This window comes from Argopecten irradians, chromosome 10, assembly GCF_041381155.1.
Source record: "Argopecten irradians isolate NY chromosome 10, Ai_NY, whole genome shotgun sequence".
NCBI lineage: Eukaryota > Metazoa > Mollusca > Bivalvia > Pectinida > Pectinidae > Argopecten > Argopecten irradians.
Genome location: NC_091143.1, coordinates 40,399,474 through 40,420,425, shown reverse-complemented (window position 1 = coordinate 40,420,425; position 20,952 = coordinate 40,399,474). Strand labels below are relative to the sequence as shown.

Genomic DNA, 20,952 nt, shown 5'->3' with positions numbered 1-20,952 from the left:
TCCATATCTCATGCAGAGACACGCGTATCGGTGATCAGTAGGTTTATGAGGCCTTGAGTACTCATACGATATTAACACTATATACTGCTATACAGTCTTTGGGTATCGTCACCTTTTTTATTTTCAGATATTTAACAATCAAGGACAGATTTATCTAGAAGGTATAGGTATTGAAAGGTGAATAAACAGACTTAACACTTAAGGTTTTCTACCCTGTTTGAACTAGCGATATTTTGCTTGTTTATACATAATTCCTTAGGTATACTTTGACATAAGTAAGTTGATAGTGTGTATGTACCGGGGCCAACGTAATGTATTACTATATTGACTCGTAAATTGTGCAGCATGAAAATTTTGGCAAAATATGCGAAAAATGTACATTTCATTATATATTAAGTTTACGGGGTTTGTAACATATTTCTATCACTAAATAGCAATGCCATTATGTTTACTAGTGTCTATAGCAGGTACATGAAGTATTTGCTTGAACGGATTCAACTTCATGAAAGCATACATATCGAGTCCTTTTTGACCTTGTAATGCAAATGGCGGTTAAAAATGACATATAAGAAGTCATTTCAATCATCGAAAATGTCCCTAGTATATACTTTTATGAACACTGAATATGAAACAAAGACAAATTTTGATAAAAAAACATGCAGATTTGTGAAATGCACTTTAAATAATTAATTTTACATTTTTTTTTCTGAAAAAAACCCCAGCATTCTTACTATGCTCAGATGATAATATAACATGAAATATGCGCATTGGTATCAATTGGAAGCCGTCATATATGTCATACATATAATTTACAACCGCCGTTTGCTTAACAATGTCAAAAAGGACTCGCGATCGCTATGTTTTTGTTAAATCGAATCTGGTCAAACATACACTCTATGTACCTTCTGTAAGTGCACAAAATGGCACGGTTATTGGCAACTAAAACTATTACGAACCCCGAGTCTCAAACCACAAGTTTTCGTTCTGTTTATTCACCTGTTAAATATCTAGACGTACTAGATAAATCTACCCTTGGTTGTGAAATACCTGAAAATAAAAAAAAAAGTTCCGATACCACAAAACAATATAGCAAGAGACCAGTGGGCTTAAATAAAATGCAAGTCACGAAAATCCAAAAATTGTAAGTCTATTTCAGTCAATTCAAACACAGCTCAGATGGAATGTCATGTATGTGGACCTCTTGTTCTTTAAGCGGTAATTTGAGTAATTCCATAACTTTGAATTTAATGGTCTTGAATGAAGGTCAAGGTTATTCTCTATAACAAATTTGGTAGCCTTCATAACAGCGTGCAACTGACCCAATTATATTGGTGTCTTACTTAATGGTCAAGACAATTTATTTTTACAAATTTATCAAATGATGAAAAGTATTTGACCTAGTTGTAAATGAAAGGAAGTCATTTGAAGACTTTAGCCGTCTCGTCTCCGAAGCGTTGAATACATGAATGTTAAGTGCGTATATTTGAATAAACTTTTAGTCCTTCATTCAAACAGCTTACATGCCGACAGTAGTATAAGATGTCTGCACCTCTTTGCACATGTAAGTTGTGAAATTAGCCTTGCAAGTCTAAAGTAGTTGTGCACAATGGCCTCTTAGAGCATGTGTGTTCAGAGGTCATCTATAACTATAGGTTTAAAAATGGGTTTTATATTCATTGGTCAAAATTTGTGTGACATTGACCAAATATCATTTTTTTTAGAGGTTTTCATTTTTTTCTATCTGGCTTTAAAGGTACATATATTTCATCTATTTCGAAACATTATATGGATGCTTTTTTCGTAACCATAGCAATGTCCTGCAAAATCAGGATAATATCTTACATGCGAAAATAATACTTATATATTGAATTTCTCATAATTACATGACGTTCGTGCAAACGAAGGAATATCACTGGAATGACAAAGAACATTAGACGTCAGTTTGTATTACCTTTATTGTGGCAAATAATAATAATATCACTGTTACATCTGCAAATCAAATTAGGGCAACATTGCATGATAGAAATCACAGATCAGACATGGCAGAGAGGGGAGAATGCTTGGCATTCTGGAATGTGACCAACAATATACACCAAATATAATGTACAGGAAAATATCCAAGACCTGAATATATTTTACCAATCATTTTGTCTGAAACCCGCGCCACTTTCAATGTTTGTGTTAAAGACAGAATAAGGTCTGATGGCTTGACATTTTCATGGTGATGATCACCCACAATTTAGAATGGAATACAATACCCAAATTGAAAGTGCATATGTCGCATATTAATTACTTACTCACCCCTAGGACACAATTAAGGAATAGACCAGTCCATTATGAAATTTCAGGGGTGAACAAATAAATACCCGTCTTTACAACTCAGGTTAAGAAAATGTTTTCACACCTTTTAAATTCATTGCACCCAATAAGTGTCCATGTCCCTAAAAGCACCTCTTTTCCTTTTAAGGCCTCCATTTCAATTGCCTATGCATAAACAAAGACCACAACTACACAAAACTGTATAGGTTTGCAATAATTTGTCTAATTAAACACCTTTTCATTTTTGCAATTTTTAATGCCCTTGGCTCTTATTGGATCAAATACGATAATCAATCTTACGATTCCATCCCACATAAAGTATATTTAAGGCAAAAAATATCATGAATTAATAACATATTAACAATACATTTTTCACATGAAAATGACCCATTTATTCAAATACTAAATAAATTAAAGATTCTCCACCACTGACAAATGGTATTTTTTCACCATCAAAAACAGGAGTAGACGATTTAGTGTTTTTCTTCAGTTCCAAAAGTTATTTATTTTACACCAATACCACCATTGAAAAGTTTGAGCTTCTAATTTTACTTCATGTTAAAAATATGAAAAATAGTGTTAATTAGACATATGTATACACGATTAAACACCAATTATTGTTCAAATGATGAATATCATTTATGCTCTGTCGGCGGTGGAGCATATTTAACAATATAGTCACCTGCGTTCCTACCGATGTATTTCTTCTTACAATTGATTTTCACTGATTCACCACTGAAAATTCACAATGAACTGTTCCAGCCTTTGAACTAGAAGTATTCAAATATGTCTTCAGGGGTGAATAGGTTACCTTAATCTCCTTACATTAATGTCAATATAATTTAAACACACCTGTTATTACACAATGAACCATTCTACTCTAGACTTAGAAGAGTTCAAATGTGTTTCAGGGGTACAAATGTCAAAAGAAAAAAGTTTTTGGAAATCCTTTAGCAATGATTACTTTATAAGTTTTTACATACACATAACATTTTTAGGTAAAATCCTACAAATAGTACAACTTGGCTGTCAAAGTCATTTACATTCACTCTACAAAGTATTGTACCCAGATATATGTTCATAACCCCATATTAATCAAATTTTCTGAACTCAATAATTATGGAAAATCTCTATATTAGAAATCCTAACTAACAGAAGTTACAGAAAATCCTCATATTTTTTATCAAGAACTTCTGCTGCTTTCGGTATAGAGAATTTTGAATTAATTTAATGAGTTTCCCTTAACTTAAAGAAATGTTGATGAATATGTGGCCTCTGGTTTGATTGTATGATTGTTTGTTTGCTGGTTTTATCACTCATTCTAATATTCTAATCTATCAAGTCCCTTCGTTTCAACAAGGGGAAGTAACTCTTGATACTTCAAAATGTGAACAGATAAGGGTTAAAGGGAAGCACAAAAAATATGTGGCTAAAGAACATATAGGTATCAAATGTAAAAGCCAAGGTGGTCACAGACATAGTTTATATATAGACCTACATAAACAAAACAAGTACATATACAGCATGTTAAACATATTAAAATATTTACCTTTGTGAAAACTAATTACCAAATCACCAATTGTGTCAAACTACTATCAGAAACCTAGTATGTAAAATAATACGTAAGTGAAACTTAATTAATATCGTCATGTTAATTAATAGAAACTAACAATGGACAATGCCATCTGCAGTAAGAACAACACAAGTTATAAACAGTAACACATATACCTTAATTGTGAATCAATTAAACAAAAGTTTTTTAAATCTATGGAACAAATAACTACAAAAAACCCAAAAATACATTATAAACAAAACAGGAATGTAAAACTAAGGGAACTAAGGAGACAAAAAACAAAGTTCTACATGTATAATACCAGCTTAATATATATATATATTGCTACATGACATGTTATAATGTACATGTAACAAACACATTAAGTTTTTATCTAAACGGTGATCAAAACAGATTTTAAAAATGCTCCTTTTTATTATTATTTCTTTTTTTTGCATTTATAGTCTGAAATATTTCAGAGACAGCATTACTTTCATTTTCAACTTGGAAAATTGTTGGCCAACTGCAATGAAAGTATATGATGACGATAAATCTGCGGTAAAAGTATTTTCCTATGGTGTTTGGACTCCATGTTACTACAGTAATTTAACTGTCAAATTGCATATTCAGTATTTTTCAATTATGGAAAAGAAGAATATACAATGTATAAATGATTAGTGAAAAGACAAAACGAAAATCATAAAAAAATAGCTTCTCATACTATGATTTCATATCTGTACCAGTAAGATAGCCACAGTCCTTTACAGTATAATGTAAATTTGACTTAAAATAACCCCTGCTCTATACAATAGGAGTTGAACTTCAATTGTTTATAGTATATCAATTCTACTTAAAGTACACTTTATCCAATACCATGACATTATTCCGATTAAATATATCAAGCACTCTATCTTTTGATTTATGAAACAATCTACCAGTAAATATGTATTAATATCTAAGTTGCGTAGATATCGAACTAATCATGATAATAATAATAATAAAACAGAACATTTCATATCAAGTTCTGCAGAACTGCTCTCGATAGCTTCTTTGCTAAGATTCGCTTTGAAAATGCAGTGATCATCTTCACAATGATGAAGTTTTAAAAAATTGGATTGCTTTCCTTCATCCTAAATATATATCACAATCCAGATCAACTGCTATTAAGTCTGCAAATGGTTTAATTGTAAATATTTTGATGATGTATATAACAAAAAGAGAGAAATATTTCAATGAATTAAGTACACTTTGTAAGTTCCAAACGTTAAACTTAAACAGTTACTGTAATTAATGGCTACCACCTTGTTAAACTATATATTAATACATGGTTGTAATCAATCATTTTAAATGCATGCATACTCCCTCATGTGTGTATGAATAATGTACTGCCTTAAGAAAACTACATGTTCAGTGATATTTTCGAAATAAGCTTTATGACTGAGAATCTAGAAAAACATTCCTATCTCCTTCTCTCGGTCTTTAAATGCAATGTAATGTATATGGAATGAATTTCTGGAATCAGGTAAAAATGACAACACTTAAGACACATTTCCACCAGAAGAAGATCATTCCGAAGTAAAATAGATCGTACATAATTAAATGATCACAAAATATCTGTAATTTTTATCTTTATCAGGTGTCACAGGGTTTTTCCCACAAAATTCTACTCCAAATTCCATAATTATAGGCCCTAAATATAGTTTCTGTGAAAGCAGTAGTTGTGTCTTGAAAATTATGCAAAGTAATCTACAATCATATTAATAAAACTCTTGATGCGGAAGACTGAAAGAACTATTAAAATGTCTTAATTTTTTTTATTTTTTCTCTAAACTACTAGCTTCATAAAAAATTAACATATGAAAGGTTCAAAAGTCTACACTAATATAATGAGTATTATCAGCAAGATTAAACACACACCTCTTAAAATATAAGTGTAAACTGACATTTCTAGAATACTATATATATAATGAACACTTTTAAAGTCTACTTTTCTAGACTTGCTTTTTAGACTTAAATATATAATATTACCAACACTGTTGTCTGTATTTCTTTTTTATGTTTGAAGCATTTTAACTTTTAGTTTCAAAAATTATCATAAATTGAGAGGGCCCAACAATAACACTTTGGTTTGGCATGTTACCGTAAATCAAAGGGCAGTATAAATTATCTCCCCTTGATGAGGATGTAGAGCTATGATACAAAAATGAGAATATCTCCTGAAATATACCTTATTTTAAAGGAAACTTAATAAAAAACTTATACTAGTTAATGACAGTATTTTTCCATTTATGTAAAATACTGTAAGATATAGGATATGATTGGTCTACATAAGGATTTCATAAACATAATACGAACATATATATCACACATGTAGACACCATACAATCACCACAGCTTGTTATTGTTTGTCAACAAACATACCTTCCTTGTCAAACCAACATTGTTTCAAAATGTGAGTGTCACTAAATATTCAATTTGATAATGAATTCTGTTTGTATTAAGCATTAAGATTTGCTACAAGACATACTCTGCACTTTCAACTGGCTCCATTTCAAGGAAAAGATATATATAATTAAAAATACATTAATAATATTACATGGCAGATTGTTTAGGGTCAATGAACTATAATGTATTAGCTTAAACAGATCTTTCTTAATATGAAAAGGCTCCAGAATATGAGAAATTATCTTATGGGAAGGATCCATTAGTTCAGAAATTATCTTATGAGAAGGATCCATTAGCTCAGAAATTATCTTATGAGAAGGATCCATTAGCTCAGAAATTATCTTATGAGAAGGATCCATTAGCTCAGAAATTATCTTATGAGAATTCCATTATAGCAGCCATCAATACAAGAGGCAGTGGCAATCAACAGTGAAAGACCTGTACCCAGGGTCACCACCTAGAACGACAAATATTTTTGTCAAATAGGTACATACACTCCTTCACATTAAAAATGAAAGACATATATAGGTAATCTACAAACATCAACGGATATTGATATATAAACACAGAAAAGCAGATCTATTGCACGTAAGCTGTAAACATTGAGCAAGAAACAAAAACAGATTGCCATTCTGATTATAGACATATGTAAAATTCATCTGGGACTATCAAATTTTACCTGTTTTAACTCATTCATCCCTTAAATTTATAATGAATTCTTCCAGTATTGTGTTAGAAGAGTTCAAATGTGCTTTCAGGGGTGAATGGAGTTTGCAACAACTATCGATCATACATTCATGATTTTATGTTTGAACATTGCACAATTACCGTAAGTATTTTTATTCCCCTCATGATTTGCGTGTTTAATATAATTATTGTGATACTCAACAGTAGTTTATTAATATAATACCAAGATCAAAATAAATAGATTGAAAAATATCCCTCACTGCTATTTCAAAAATAACAAATTTACAAATTATTATATTGCATGATTTTCATAATTAAATCTGGTATGTTTGTCCAAAAAATTAATTGAAAAAAATAAATGGTGTTGATATTGGGTAGATAACTAAGTGAATTGTACCTGTTCTCAAGGGCAGATAACTCTATATTAATTGTATAATATCTTAACATTAAGATATATCTTGTGTCACTCCTGTTACTCTCATTCTAAGTTTGTAAGATAAGTCCAATCTTAATTCTTTCATAAAATACAAAACATACAAAAATCCACAACCTCACCCAGAGTCATTACACAACTCCTCCCCACTTTGATTATAGACAAACTATAGTCTTTCTCCAAATACACTACTATCACCTATATATAACATTCCTTCTAAAAGTATCAAATAAATATTTTGTATATATATATTAATATTATTTATCTCACTTTCTTTTTTTACAGTGAATATTCATATATACACATATCTATACATTTTTATTAACCATATATCAATAGGTCCAATACCTTATTTATATATTTATATATGTAGATGTACCAGGTAAGTCCACTTCTTCGGTGCCAAGTATTAATATAAGCTTTTAACGATTGCAGGGGTGAATTGTGATTCCCCCCCCTCAAAATGAGGAGTTATTTATTAAAAGATAAATAGAGCTTATCACCTATATGATGTTCCAGTATCAGAACAATTTTCAGCAGTAAAAAGAGATAAGGGTGTATCCAGAAATATTTCCAAAAGAAGTATTAAAATCATTTTGATAAATGTATTATTTAATCTCACAAAAAGACTTGTTGTATCACCTTTTGTGTACCTGTATTACTGGTGAATGAATCGGTTTATGACTGGTTTTATATATTGCATATAAACCTATTTTTATGTGAATCTATACATGTTAACATGACCATCACTATTCTTGTGAAAAAAATGTATAAACATGGAAACAAAACAGATCTATGGTGCCAAGATAGCCAATACCTTTTAATTGTTTCATAGAACTGTCCCCATTTAAAAGTTTATAGAATTTTAGAATCCATTAAAAACCCATTTTGAACACATTTAAATTAAGCATGCCTTCACATATTGCCATTTTAAACATTAACGAGATTCATAGATAACATTTATATAATAATTTTGCAAGTAGATCTATGAATAACTTCAAAATCCTATGCTAATGTTGGACCGTATTATAGGGGGTCATTGAAAGGTTGGAATATTTCCTTAATATTGCAATAAAAGATTGTATTACTTTCAAATAATTTTCTTTTTTATTATTTACCCCGACTGTATATTTTGTAATAATAAAATGAAGACATGATAAACAGATCTTTAGTTAGTGTATCAAACCTTATTGTACATTAAATCCGGAAAAAAAATTGCTGACACTTAAATAAACAGTAATGAAAAAATATTCCAAAGCAGATCTTATGATTTTCCATAACTAACATAGCAGATAATGAGTAAAACAAACCATTAAAATAGAAAGTGCTTGTAATTAGATAAACAGATAAATTCTTAACAGAATATGTAATATATATTATATAAAATGAATTTTTGAAAAGTATTTTCATCAAAAATGGCCTGGTCTAAAACATAATGCAATGTAATGTCCCAACTAAATGTGAGAAGAAAATTTTTGTGAAAACAGCTAGTTTTTAAGTGAAGCAGCTTTGTTATAAATTAGAACTACCAATTTCAAATTACTTTATTTTGCCATGCATATGGGTCAGGTTAAACTTTGCTAATTAAGTGGGATGAATAATTTGTTTTAAATGAAGGGTTATTAAATGGAACACATAAAGTAACCAAAGAAGGTGGGCAAGCTTAAATAAAGAAGATTTACCTAAATAACTATAGTGAGCAATAATCATCATCACATGTAACTAACAGTTTGATGTTGTTGTTCTGTATTTGCATATTACACAGTTATCTGCCCTTGTGGGTGTATAGGTATCAGTTGTTACATTATGTTTTTATACGTGTCACATTTTTCAGAGAAATGAATGTGACGTCATAATCTATACCTATTCACACGGGAAATAACCTGTAGTATGCAAACACTGAAACCCTCCAATATACCAACTTCTTTCCCTCATTTAAAAGCACATTTTCAAAATCAACAGATACATGGCATATACCCATTACATAAGCACTTTCTCTTTTTCCAAACTTCATACCTATGTACTTTTTGCGACAAAAATATATCTTCGCCATTTGGACAGACTTTCTAGACTTTCACTATTGCACGGCACAAGTTCCAGTATAATTCTGACAACACACACATCTTTCATTCATAGGTCGCGGAGGTATAAGGTCAAGGTCTTCATCATCAGGTTCAAGGTCAAGGTTGTAGCCATCCTTAATTAACTGTTGGGTAATGTCTTTGTTAGCACCTCGCGATAACATTGGTGATTCAAAATCATCGTCATCACTGCAACACAAAGACAATGGAGGTTCTTAACAATATAAATACATGTTTTATAGAATTAAAGTCTCTCTATAACTTGCTTCGTCTAAACCGAATGTCATCGGGGCCAGTGGATATGGTCGAAATAGCCACATTTCTTAATCATTCAGGTTTTGATTACTATACATTAAGAAGGGAAAAGTTCCAGATTAGACAAGGGCCAGTTTTGAAAAGTCATACTGTACTTCTATAGATACAGGTAAAACTGGCTTAGCAACCACCTTTGTATAAATACCACTTGCTCAATAAGACCACTTTTATCGGGTTTGAAACTGGCCAATTTCAATTAAACACAATTTTCAACCTGTGTATAAAGACCACTTGGCTATAAAGACCATTCATTCTCTGTTTAATAGGGTTGTTTTTATATACAGCATTGACAGTAAATGATTCTGGGGAAGTTGAATTCTTTACCCAAATGGAGGAGGAGTATGTATCCCTGGTAAATATATACTAGTCACAATATTCATACACCTTATTGCTATATATAGAGAGATCTTTTCTTGCTGAAGAAGGGGTGTGGTGAACAAGTGATTACAACGTCATGAAATATTACCTCTGGGTTCAATCCCCATGGGGGGGGCATATGTGGGCCAGATGCTGACCACTGGTTGATGTTTTTTGTCTGGGTACTCCCTTCTTCTTCTACTACCTAAATCTGACATGTCCTAAAATGACCTTGGCTGATAATAGGGCATTAAATAAAATTTAGTTTAATTGATTTGGTGATAGATTATAAGCTAGTAGAAGCCTGGCGTTTGACCTCTACCTGAGACAGAGATAAGAATTTATGTAACAGATAAATGTAATTATGAGCTAATTGACCTCTAACAAGGAATAAAATTACAGTTGAGTCAATGTTACCTTTCATCGTCTGTCATTATAGCCACCAATGGCTGCTGGTCAAGAGGTCTGGGCTGGACGTCTGATTTAGGAGGGATAATCAGCCTGAATGGAAAAGCAAAAACATCAATAGTGAAATCAATAGAGTTAAATAGCATCATACTGTGTATTTGTTTGATTTCATGATATTTATTGATTTCATTACAGCAGCTCAGACCAGTTCATTACTCGGTTTGTAAGGAAAAGAAAACTGCTACTTGAAACTAATTTTGAGCTTCACCAGTTTTTTTTATATTGCCATTTAAAACTAATTCTGGAAATCATCAAATTTAGAGTTCTGTACAATCAAACAGTATGTACATATACTAACCTGCTTCTTGGCATCATAAATGTGTTTTTGCTTGGCTGTTGGTTTATAACTTTAGCCTTTCTCGCATTTTCTCTGTGTCGCTCTGTCAATAATCATGGATAATATTATATCCACTGTAATTCTATCAGTTCACATTTGCTTAATATAAAGAAATTATATGCTAAATACAAAGATAAATAGATTTGTCATTTAAACAAGAGATCCTCATTATTGAAGTACCTAATATTTAGCTAGTTATTAAGTTAAATCCACTTTATTTTTCTGTGCAATTACAATTTTAATTTCACCATTGAGACTTCCATGAATTAATATAATTCATGGACAAAAATAAATTGCGATATTATATATCTGCAAAAATGTTCAAACTGAAGGCAAAGTTGGACAAAGGAAGCCTCAATCGCGAAATTAAAATTGTTGCGAAAAACAAAAGGTTTACAGTATAAATTACCAGTTGTGTGCATCATCTGCACAGTGATTTTAATTTTGGTCTGACTGGTGTTTATTTGATTAACATACATGTATTCCAATGATGTATAAAAGTATCAAAGGTACGTGAAACTACAACTTACAATTTCTACAAAGAGGAACATTTATTTACCTAATTTCTTTTGAAGTTGTGATGACTTTCTGTGGGCTTGAATTTGTGTCTTAGCATCTGAATAACTGGCAGATGGCTTGGCAGAGGAAGATATGGTACTCTGAAAAAGAACATCTAACTTTAATATTTCATTTACTTTAAATTTGAAGACTGTAAATATATCAAATAAAAAAAACATTTTCATAACTGTTACAACCAAAAGTGACCGATGGTTAAATTGAAGAGATCAGTAGTTAATTATAATTAATTCAAATAAATTAAAACATTTTCATGACTGCTACAACCTAAAGTGACCAATATGTTTAAAATTGAATAGATCAGTAGTTTACCTTCCTATAATTAACTACAATTATTTCTACAGTTACTTGTTTAAACCAGATGTCACCAGGACCAGCATATATGACCATTATAGCCAGGTTTCCAAAATATACAGGTTTTAAATTTTTAATCACTAGATGCCAAAGAGTATCCTAAAATTGAAATTTCAGAAAAATATATAACAAGAGATCCCAGAGGAATCTTGGCGCCAACCAAGAATGATCTATGTCTGACAATGGAAAGAGGGATCTTTTCTCTGCTTTGCAAACTTTTTCAAAAATACTATATATAAAATTTGAGACAGATCGCTTCAGCACTCTCTGAGAAATAGCAGTAACAAACTTCAACTATCAAAATCCACAATGGCTCCTTGGCGGCCATCTTGTTGATTGATTGGTCCCAAATTGAAATATGCACAACTAGGGCCCTAGGGAAACCTATGAAATTTGAGAATGATCCATTTAATACTTTCTGAGAAAAAGCGATAACAAACTTCAATTATCAAAATCCAAGATGGCTGCCTGGTGGCCATCTTGTTGAACAATCGATCAATAAACGCATTATGTACAACAAGAGCCCTAGGGGAACCTACATATGAAATAGCGATAACAATCTTTAACTATCAAAATCCAAGATGGCTGCCTGGCGGCCATCTTGTTGACCGATCAGCCCAAAACGCAATATGCACAACAAGGGCCCTATATATAGGAGAACATACATATGAAATTTAAGACATATCCCTTCAGCACTTTTTGAGAAATAGCGATAACAAGAATTGTTAACGGACTGACGGACGACGGACCAAGACAAAAAACAATCTGAATAGCCCATCATCTGATGATGGTGGGCTAAAAAAAAAATCCCGCTCCTGTTTTCCAAGTTCCGGATTTTGACGACTGAATTCCATTTTTTTATATTATTTTCTCGCATTTTGGTCTCACAAACGCCTGAATAGATCGGAAAAAACGAAAGAAAAACAAAATGGCGCGGGATGTTAACATGCTTGTGTTGGCCGTTTTCTACAACTGTAACTTTATAGCCGAAGTAAAGCAAGAGGAAAGATGAAAATCTCTGTTGTGAATTTTAAATCACGAACAGGGGACCTCCCTTGCACGACAATAGAATGTTTTGAAGATTGGTCTTGCAATGTTTTACTAGACTTGCCGTCGTTGTTAGTGATTGACGCCATGACGGTCATATTTTGGAAACATGATTAACATGCAATGCATGCATTCTTCAAAACCACCAGCTAAAGGTTGTATCGAAATAGCTTCTCATCATATGATGTTAAATGATTATGGTGAGTTCAGTATGAAATTTATTGAATATACAGAAATCAGCATGTGATCGGGAAAAAGCGTCAGGATTCTATTTTATTTAGGCCTAGAATTTTGTAGAAAATCAGCATTTGATATCGTGATGAATGCACGAAAAAACAATTCCACTTCCTTCGAAGCTTTCTGGAGATATATTAAAAGGATTTTTTTTCTGAAGTGTTATTTTTTTCTGAAGTGTTAATTATCTGTGTTATTTTTCATTAAAACATAATATCAAAATTGTAGACCAGTGAAGGGTGTTTTTTTCATAATATTTTAATATTGTTGTGATATTGTCTCAGTAAAACGAAACTTATATGAGAAACATCAATTATTATTGAATCATATATTGGAGAAAATATCAGAATCATTTAGTCTTTGCATAGACTTCTAGGATAATGTAGCCTAAATTGTTTGTTACTATTTTTTTCTAACCGAAATAACTTCAATTTCCTATGACTTGCATGATCTTTATTTAATGGTGTTTAGCAATAAAACATAAATTACCTTTCCATCCTAAATATTTTTGCAAATCCATACTATTTAGATGCTATATCAAAACTGGTAATATTGACAATGTAAATGTTTTATGATGTGATCATACAAAATTGACAAGAAGATTATCAACTACCTTTAGTATTCATTTCTACTGCTATTGAAAGCTAGCAAAACATTTCAAGAACATAAACCAAACAAATATCACTCAAATATAATGAATTTGGACATGTTAAATCCTACATATATTAAAATGTAGCATTATACAACCCGCTCGCTCCAATTTCTCCCAAAATGAGAAATAATTTTTTTTTTTAAATTCCACCCTCTCGCTCCAATTTTTAATTTCAAATTCCCGAAGAACTATTTTTGAAATTGGTGTGGCCTTATGTATACATTGTTTTACTGGAGACAAGCAAAACCCTCCTACGCACACACTGATACTTTTCATTTATGTATACTACAATATGTGCACTGTGCAGTAGTTTTTCACTCCGGGGACCAGGATTGGACTCTTGGTCGGAGCACTCGACAGGCATTGTGTATTTTCCCCTGTTCTTCTACATTGGTGCCCATGCAACGTTAACTGAATAACAATCAGACAGCTGGGGGAGATTTCTTGTCAACTATACGTGTAGTCAGATTTGGCTATATAGTCAAATCTAGCTATATAGCCAGATTTAGCGGTGCTACCGGACCTGATTAATAGTTAAGAATTGTGTCATTTTGCGTAATTATGACTTACAAACAACACTTTACGTTTCTGGATAACACACACTATATTGAGAAATTTTACCAAGACAACGAAAAGTGAATAACACGATACTTGATTTTGAAAACGTCTTATCAATATCATGACATCTGTAATCTAAAATTCCAGATCGAAAGTTCAATTTTGTTTTGACATCTGTCATGCAAGAACGAACTTGCACGTATCCTGTACCTGTGATTCAGAACTTCCATTGAGCATTGATTTTTGGTCGCTATCAAATCCGCTGTCTTCCATACTATCCATGGCACCAGCAGAGACAAAAATATGTGGTCATTAGTTGGTCATCATAACATTATTCACAGCGAGTCGTGTTCCGGAAGTCCATTGCCGACCATTTTTTTCTGAATCAACGCGAGAATTTACGAGAGTCTCGTTTTATCACTGCACATGCGCGTTTCTAATGACAACTTGCAACGCTGTTTCCGTGTGTTTTCACTTCACAGAAGATTCAGAAGTCAACGTTTCAGCCAACTTGCTGGGATAACACTAAGAAATAAAGATGCCACCGAAGGCAATGGGAAAAGGGAAGCAGGTATATCGTGCATTTCATACAAATGATTGATTTTTCGTTGTTGAATCGGTATTTGAAGAGCTTTACATGTATTCCGCATAGTTTCAGGTCAGCTCGCCCATGCTAAAAATGTGTTACTACAGTAAAGTCTAAAGAAATATGTTTTCCTTTGATATCGTTGTTTTATAATGTACACTATACATTTGTTTTGTACTATTTCAATTTTATATAAGTATAGAGGTTTGCATCTAGAGTAGAAGATTAGATGTTAACACCCCCTCCCCCTTGTACTTATAATTGTACATGTGTTTTCACTGAGATCAAAGCTTAAGTTAATGACAACCCACATTCCTATATTGGTGCATCACAATTGAAGTGACTGTGATACCATATTTTATGACTGAATAGTTTTAAATGCACCTGTAACGGGGAAGGATCGAGAAAATGTACATGTATATAGCAGTGTAGTTAGCGTCAGTCAGAAGGTGATATAAGATAAGATAAGATAAGATAAGTTTATTTCTGGTTCAGGACTTATATGTAAAGTCCTCTATACCAGACTCAGACAAAATATAGAGTTTACAGTTAATACATTTTTATCCGGTAATAATAATAAATTAATGATGTATAAAGGCTTTGTAGTTGTATAAGAGTTCTTGTTCTTTCCAATGTTTGTCTAACGCATTTTTGAAGGAGTTTATATTTGGCGCCATCACTACATTCTCTGGTAGATCGTTCCATATCTTAGTAGCTCTTAGTGAAAAAAAGTTTCTCCTAATCTCATAGTTTGATCTTGTATGGAATAGCTTCCTCCTATGCCCCCTGCTGCTCTCGCGGTCCGTTGCATCTTTCCATAAAGATAAAATGTTACAACATTCGGAGTCATATATTCCATCTAAAATTTTGAAGAGTTCTATCATGTCTCCTCGTATTTCTTCTATATGCCAATGTTGGTAATTTCAGTTTCTCCAGCCTTTGACTGTATGCTAGATGTGACATTCCTGGTAGACATTTTGTCGCTCTTCTTTGGACACTTTCTATCATTTCTATATGCTTCTGTAGGTAAGGCGCCCATACGGGGCAAGCATAGTCCAAATGAGACCGAACTAAGCATTTATATAGCGGAATAAATGATTTGATGTCTAAAAACTGAAAAGTTCTTCTCAAAAGTCCAAACATGGAATTGGCTTTTTTTACTTTCTCTGATATATGGGTGTCGAAGCTTAACGTGGAATCTACAACTACTCCTATATCTTTTTCTTGGTCTATATGTTGCAGTGTTTTTCCATTGAGCTGGTATTGTATAATTTCCTCACGTTGGTTTCTTGTTCTCTGTTTGTGTATCCTCATGTGTTTGCATTTATCTGGGTGCATTTTTAGAAGCCACGTTTCACTCCATTTCGACATTGTATCTAAATCACTTTGCAGATCTAAAGCATCATCTTTGCCACGGATAGCCTTGAATATTTTAGTATCATCCGCAAATAAGTATACGTCTGACTGCACTATATCTGGAAGATCATTAACAAATATCACAAATAATAAGGGTCCAAGAACCGATCCTTGTGGAATTCCTGATGTTACACTTGACCATTCGGAATTTTTGCCATTCACTATTACCATTTGATGTCTTCCTTTCAAAAAAGATGAAATCCAAGTTTTCATCTGCTGGTTGAAATTATATGAGTTTAATTTATTCAGTAAACGGTTGTGCGGAACTGTATCAAAAGCTTTCTGATAATCCATGTATATACAATCGACTACGTCACCTTTATCTAAAGCAGTTGTCCATTTATCCAAAACTTCTAAAAGTTGTAATGTTGTTGATCTACCTGATAAGAAACCGTATTGTTTGTTGGAGAAGTACTTGTTTTTCCTCATAAATGTTACTATATGATCCCTTATTAGAGTTTCTAGTGTTTTACAAACAACTGACGTGAGACTTACAGGCCTATAGTTTCCCGGTTCACACTTATCTCCTTTTTTTGAAAATGGCACACACCCGAGCCCTTTTCCAATCATCCGGGAGAGTTCCTGTTGAAATTGATTGGTTGAATAACTTCGTTATTGGATATGATATTGTACCAGAGGTGTTTTTCAGGAACATCGGGTGGAGTTCGTCTAGTCCGGGGGATTTATCCGGTTTGAGATTTTTTAGGATCTTTGATACAGCTTCTTGTTCTATATTCATTTGTGACATCTCTTCGGCGACTTCTCTTATGTACAGATGAGGGGTCGTGTCCGATTCCTGTATGAATACACTGCTAAAAAACCGACATAACACTTCAGCTTTTCCCTTATTTGATGTAACTTTAGTTGAAGTTTTGTCCGCTGGTTTTGCATATAGTTCTCCAATCTCTGATTTCGACGTAGATTTAGATTTTATATAATTCCAAATTGCTTTTGGATCCGACTTTGCCTTTATCGCTATATTGTGCTCATATTCTTTCCTCAATCTGCGTGTTAATTTCCTTACTTTATTTCTGACCCTATTGTATTCCTTTCTCACGTTCATATCCTTTGTAGTTGCAGCCTTCCTTGATAACGAATGCTTCTTTTTTATGGCTTCAAGTGTTGTTGTATCTGCTGGGAAACTATGCTTGTTGTTCCGACCTATTTTAATGATTTTTGTAGGGACATGGCTTCCTTCTATTTCTTTGACCACCTTTTTGAAAGTGTTCCAATTCTCGTTGATGTTGTTAGAGTTCATAATTATTTCGTCCCAGTTGGTATCACTTATCTCCTCGTTTATCCTTTCATAATTGGCATTTTTATAACTCTTTTTCTTCTTGCTTTGTAGAGCTATCTTTACTTTACAAATGACCTTAAACAGTAGTACAACAGTGATCACTTTTACCTAAAGCGCTTTGATATTCAATATCTGATAGTGAATGCTCGTCTTTGCTTATGATAAGATCTAGGACATTCGGATTGTCTTGACCTCGCCATCTTGTTGGTTCTTGGACATGTTGGAAAAGAAAGTTGTCTTGGAGTTTTTGAATGAACTTGTATTCTTGAGAATCTGTATTCTCGCTCTTTGTATTCCATGTTTCCCAGTTTATATTTGGATAATTAAAGTCTCCCATTATCAAAAGTTTGTTGTGTTTTTTCTGAGCGGCTTCTTCAATCAAATCTTGTAATTTTTTGTTGTTGTCCATGGTTCCCGATTCCGATCTGTATATCAATCCTATTAGCAGTTTTGTAGTTTTCCCAGTTTTAATTTCTACAAACAGATTTTCACGAAACTGTGTTTCCATTATTACTTCTTTTGCTATGAACTTGGAATTTATTAACATCAGTAACCCCCTACCCGCAGGGGTTTCAATGTACTTGCTGAACAGTGAATAATTTTCATTTCCATCTAGGCTGTATTCTGATTCCTTGTAACTTTGTAATCTAGTTTTTGCTTTCACTTCAGTAATTCCGATTACATCTGGTTTGTAGTTACTCACTCTTATGTTTAATTCTGTCATTTTGTTTTTTTTAGTTGATCCGCATTAGTATACATACAATTTAGGTGTTCGACAAGCCTCTGCTTTCTGTCTTTATCTTCATGGTTGAAGTTTCCATTGTAGTTAGCGTCAGTCAGAAGGTGATATCTTTTCCGCTACAACAGTGCTATGTAGCTGCTGGACCCAGACTTGAACCTGGGAACTCGGAACACTAGACTTCCAAACACTAGCTCGATGTTCTACCAATAGCACTAATTCATGTACAGCATTATACTCGAATAGATAACATAGGCATTTGTATAGGACTGTTGTTTCTATTGGTGATGGAATGATATCAATGATGATGTCACACACTAACATCATCTCAGCGGGAAGATATCAAAGAGTTAAGTTCCATCTCCTCGCACAAACGTTATTGGGTATCACTTGGTATTTGAATTAGTCCCATTATGAGGGATCCCAAACCAGGTGGTAATTTAATGTATCACTCACTGTTGATTAGTCCACCTTCCAGTGATTATGACATCACAAAATTCATGTTAAAAGATGACATCACAATCACTCAAAAGGTGGAACTAATTGACAGTAAATTGTACAAAACCCACATCATTTTGGGATCCTAAAACAGCTGTATTGAATTAAATCCTGCTACACATAATTGCATAAACTAATGAAGTGTATTTTTTCAAGTTTTGGAGAAGAGTATAGTACTTGGAACAATCTATAAGTTGCCTTATATATAATTAGTTAAGCATGTCCCCAACAATTCAGTCCTGTTACATTTGAAAATATCTAAACCACAGTATAATACATGGTAATATTGTACCTCATGTTGATATATAACTATGAGAGCTAGTTGATGTCATTATGCTGATGTGTTGTTTTTTTCCAAATAAAGTTACAAAAATCATGAATAATTTTGTAGTTTATCTATCTAGCTGACTTTTAAGTTCACTTGATATCCATGTTTGCATGCTTATAACTTCTAGCTATTATATATGATTAATTTATTTTCTTCTTATATCATAAGCTTTGAGCTTTCAAATCTTTAATGTCCATCAACATTGTTATCAACATTTTAGTTAATCAACTTCTTGACTAAATCAAAAGGAAAATTAGAAATATTTATGGAAAAAAAAAGAGAGAGAGAAGCGTTTGATGGAAATAAAGCAATATTATACATTGTAAATTGTTTCTTTATTTACTATAAAACAAACTGTAGTTATAAATTGTATACATGCTTGAAGTTTCTGGTATGTAACATTAAATGTTTGCTTTTAAACATAAACTTGAAACTTAGCTAATAATATATCTTTATAACTCACATTTTTTTTCAAAAGATGTGGCCAAGAAGATATTAATTTAGACAATAGATATTTATGTGCATGATCTATATATTTTCTTTTACATTGAAAATCTGGTGTGCGTTTAACAATTTTAGACTTGTTTTCCTCTGACAATAATATAGAAGCTATTTTTTAATTGAATTGATTTTAATTAATTTCAACTTGAGGTGTGGTATAATTTGAGAATTGTTTGACAGAGCTCAGCATGCACCCAGATTTTCAAGTTTTCATTAGCTGAAATGCTAATGAAGTGTTAATCCCTTTGCACCTTCTAGCCTTTTAAAGCATGTATTCTGTATTTCCTAATGTGTGTACAGGGATCAATCTAGGTTTTTGGGCGAAATTATCTTTTTTCCAAAATAAAGGATTCAGGCATGAAGGGAATTCATGCTATGTTGGGAAGAATTATCCCAATAGTAAATCAATGCTAGATTGATCCTTGGTTTATATCCTGAAATCTGTCTTTATTTGACACCCTCATCTTCAGTCTGCAGAACTTTTATTCACATTCTACGATGATCTGAACCCAAGCTATACTTTTTTATTTATAGTCAAATCTTAACAGCATGTATACAAATCAAATACTCATATATCCAAACTTAGATATTCTCTTCACTTCAATCCCTGAAACCTTTCTCAGAGACTTTTTTTGTTAATAATTTCAAAGTCTTTAACCTAACCTATGTTATTCACCTGACCTGTAGTACTTGAACTAGCTTGCACACAATTTATACAATATTATATAGTACTTCTTTTTGTATTTGCTTTCCCCAATGCAAAACCTTTGCTTTAACAGAATATTTCACCAGCATAACATTTATTGACCTCTGATTACCAATAATGCATGTCTCTCATAGGAGAACCTTTATTAATTTGTAGTTTCTCAAATTTCAAGTTTTTTTTATTACCTAGGTAGTTACAGAAAGTAGTTATAGCAGTAAAGTTTAAAATTAAAGAAAAAAAGTGACCCAATAATAATAATAATAATAAAATATCATTTAAGATTATTTTAGCATAATAGCATGCCAGCTTTATCCCCCAAACTTTGGTATTAATCATAAACTCTTAAGAGATAAAAGTAAAACACAATCTCTGAAATGAAAGATTCATCAAATAACAGGGTTTTTTTAATTTACAATATTTGCTTACAATCACTTTATTTTTAACATGTGTTTTTGTATTATTATAA

At 32.3% G+C, this 20,952-nt stretch overlaps 2 protein-coding genes across 10 annotated transcripts in view; one reads left to right on the top strand and one right to left on the bottom strand.

Annotated features, from left to right (window-relative positions):
* Window positions 1–1,936: 1,936 nt before the first annotated feature.
* LOC138333903 (protein FAM219A-like) lies at window positions 1,937–14,800 on the bottom strand. The gene is made up of 5 exons (XM_069282555.1): window positions 14,626–14,800; window positions 11,554–11,653; window positions 10,956–11,037; window positions 10,607–10,690; window positions 1,937–9,706 (listed from the first exon to the last, which is right to left on the bottom strand). Exons 1-5 carry the CDS (start codon window positions 14,695–14,697, stop codon window positions 9,514–9,516), a joined length of 531 nt encoding a protein of 176 aa, XP_069138656.1. The 5' UTR covers window positions 14,698–14,800; the 3' UTR covers window positions 1,937–9,513.
* Window positions 14,801–14,830: 30 nt separating this feature from the next.
* LOC138333898 (dynein intermediate chain 2, ciliary-like) overlaps window positions 14,831–20,952 on the top strand; it is a 28,926-nt gene continuing 22,804 nt past the window's right edge. For 5 of the 9 annotated variants that reach the window (XM_069282546.1, XM_069282547.1, XM_069282548.1 and 2 more), the window contains exon 1: window positions 14,831–14,986. In XM_069282546.1, the coding sequence (XP_069138647.1) occupies window positions 14,954–14,986 (33 nt within the window). In that variant the 5' untranslated portion in view covers window positions 14,831–14,953. The remainder of the gene's footprint in view (window positions 14,987–20,952) is intronic. The other 4 variants (XM_069282543.1, XM_069282551.1, XM_069282550.1 and 1 more) reach the window with 1 other exon arrangement.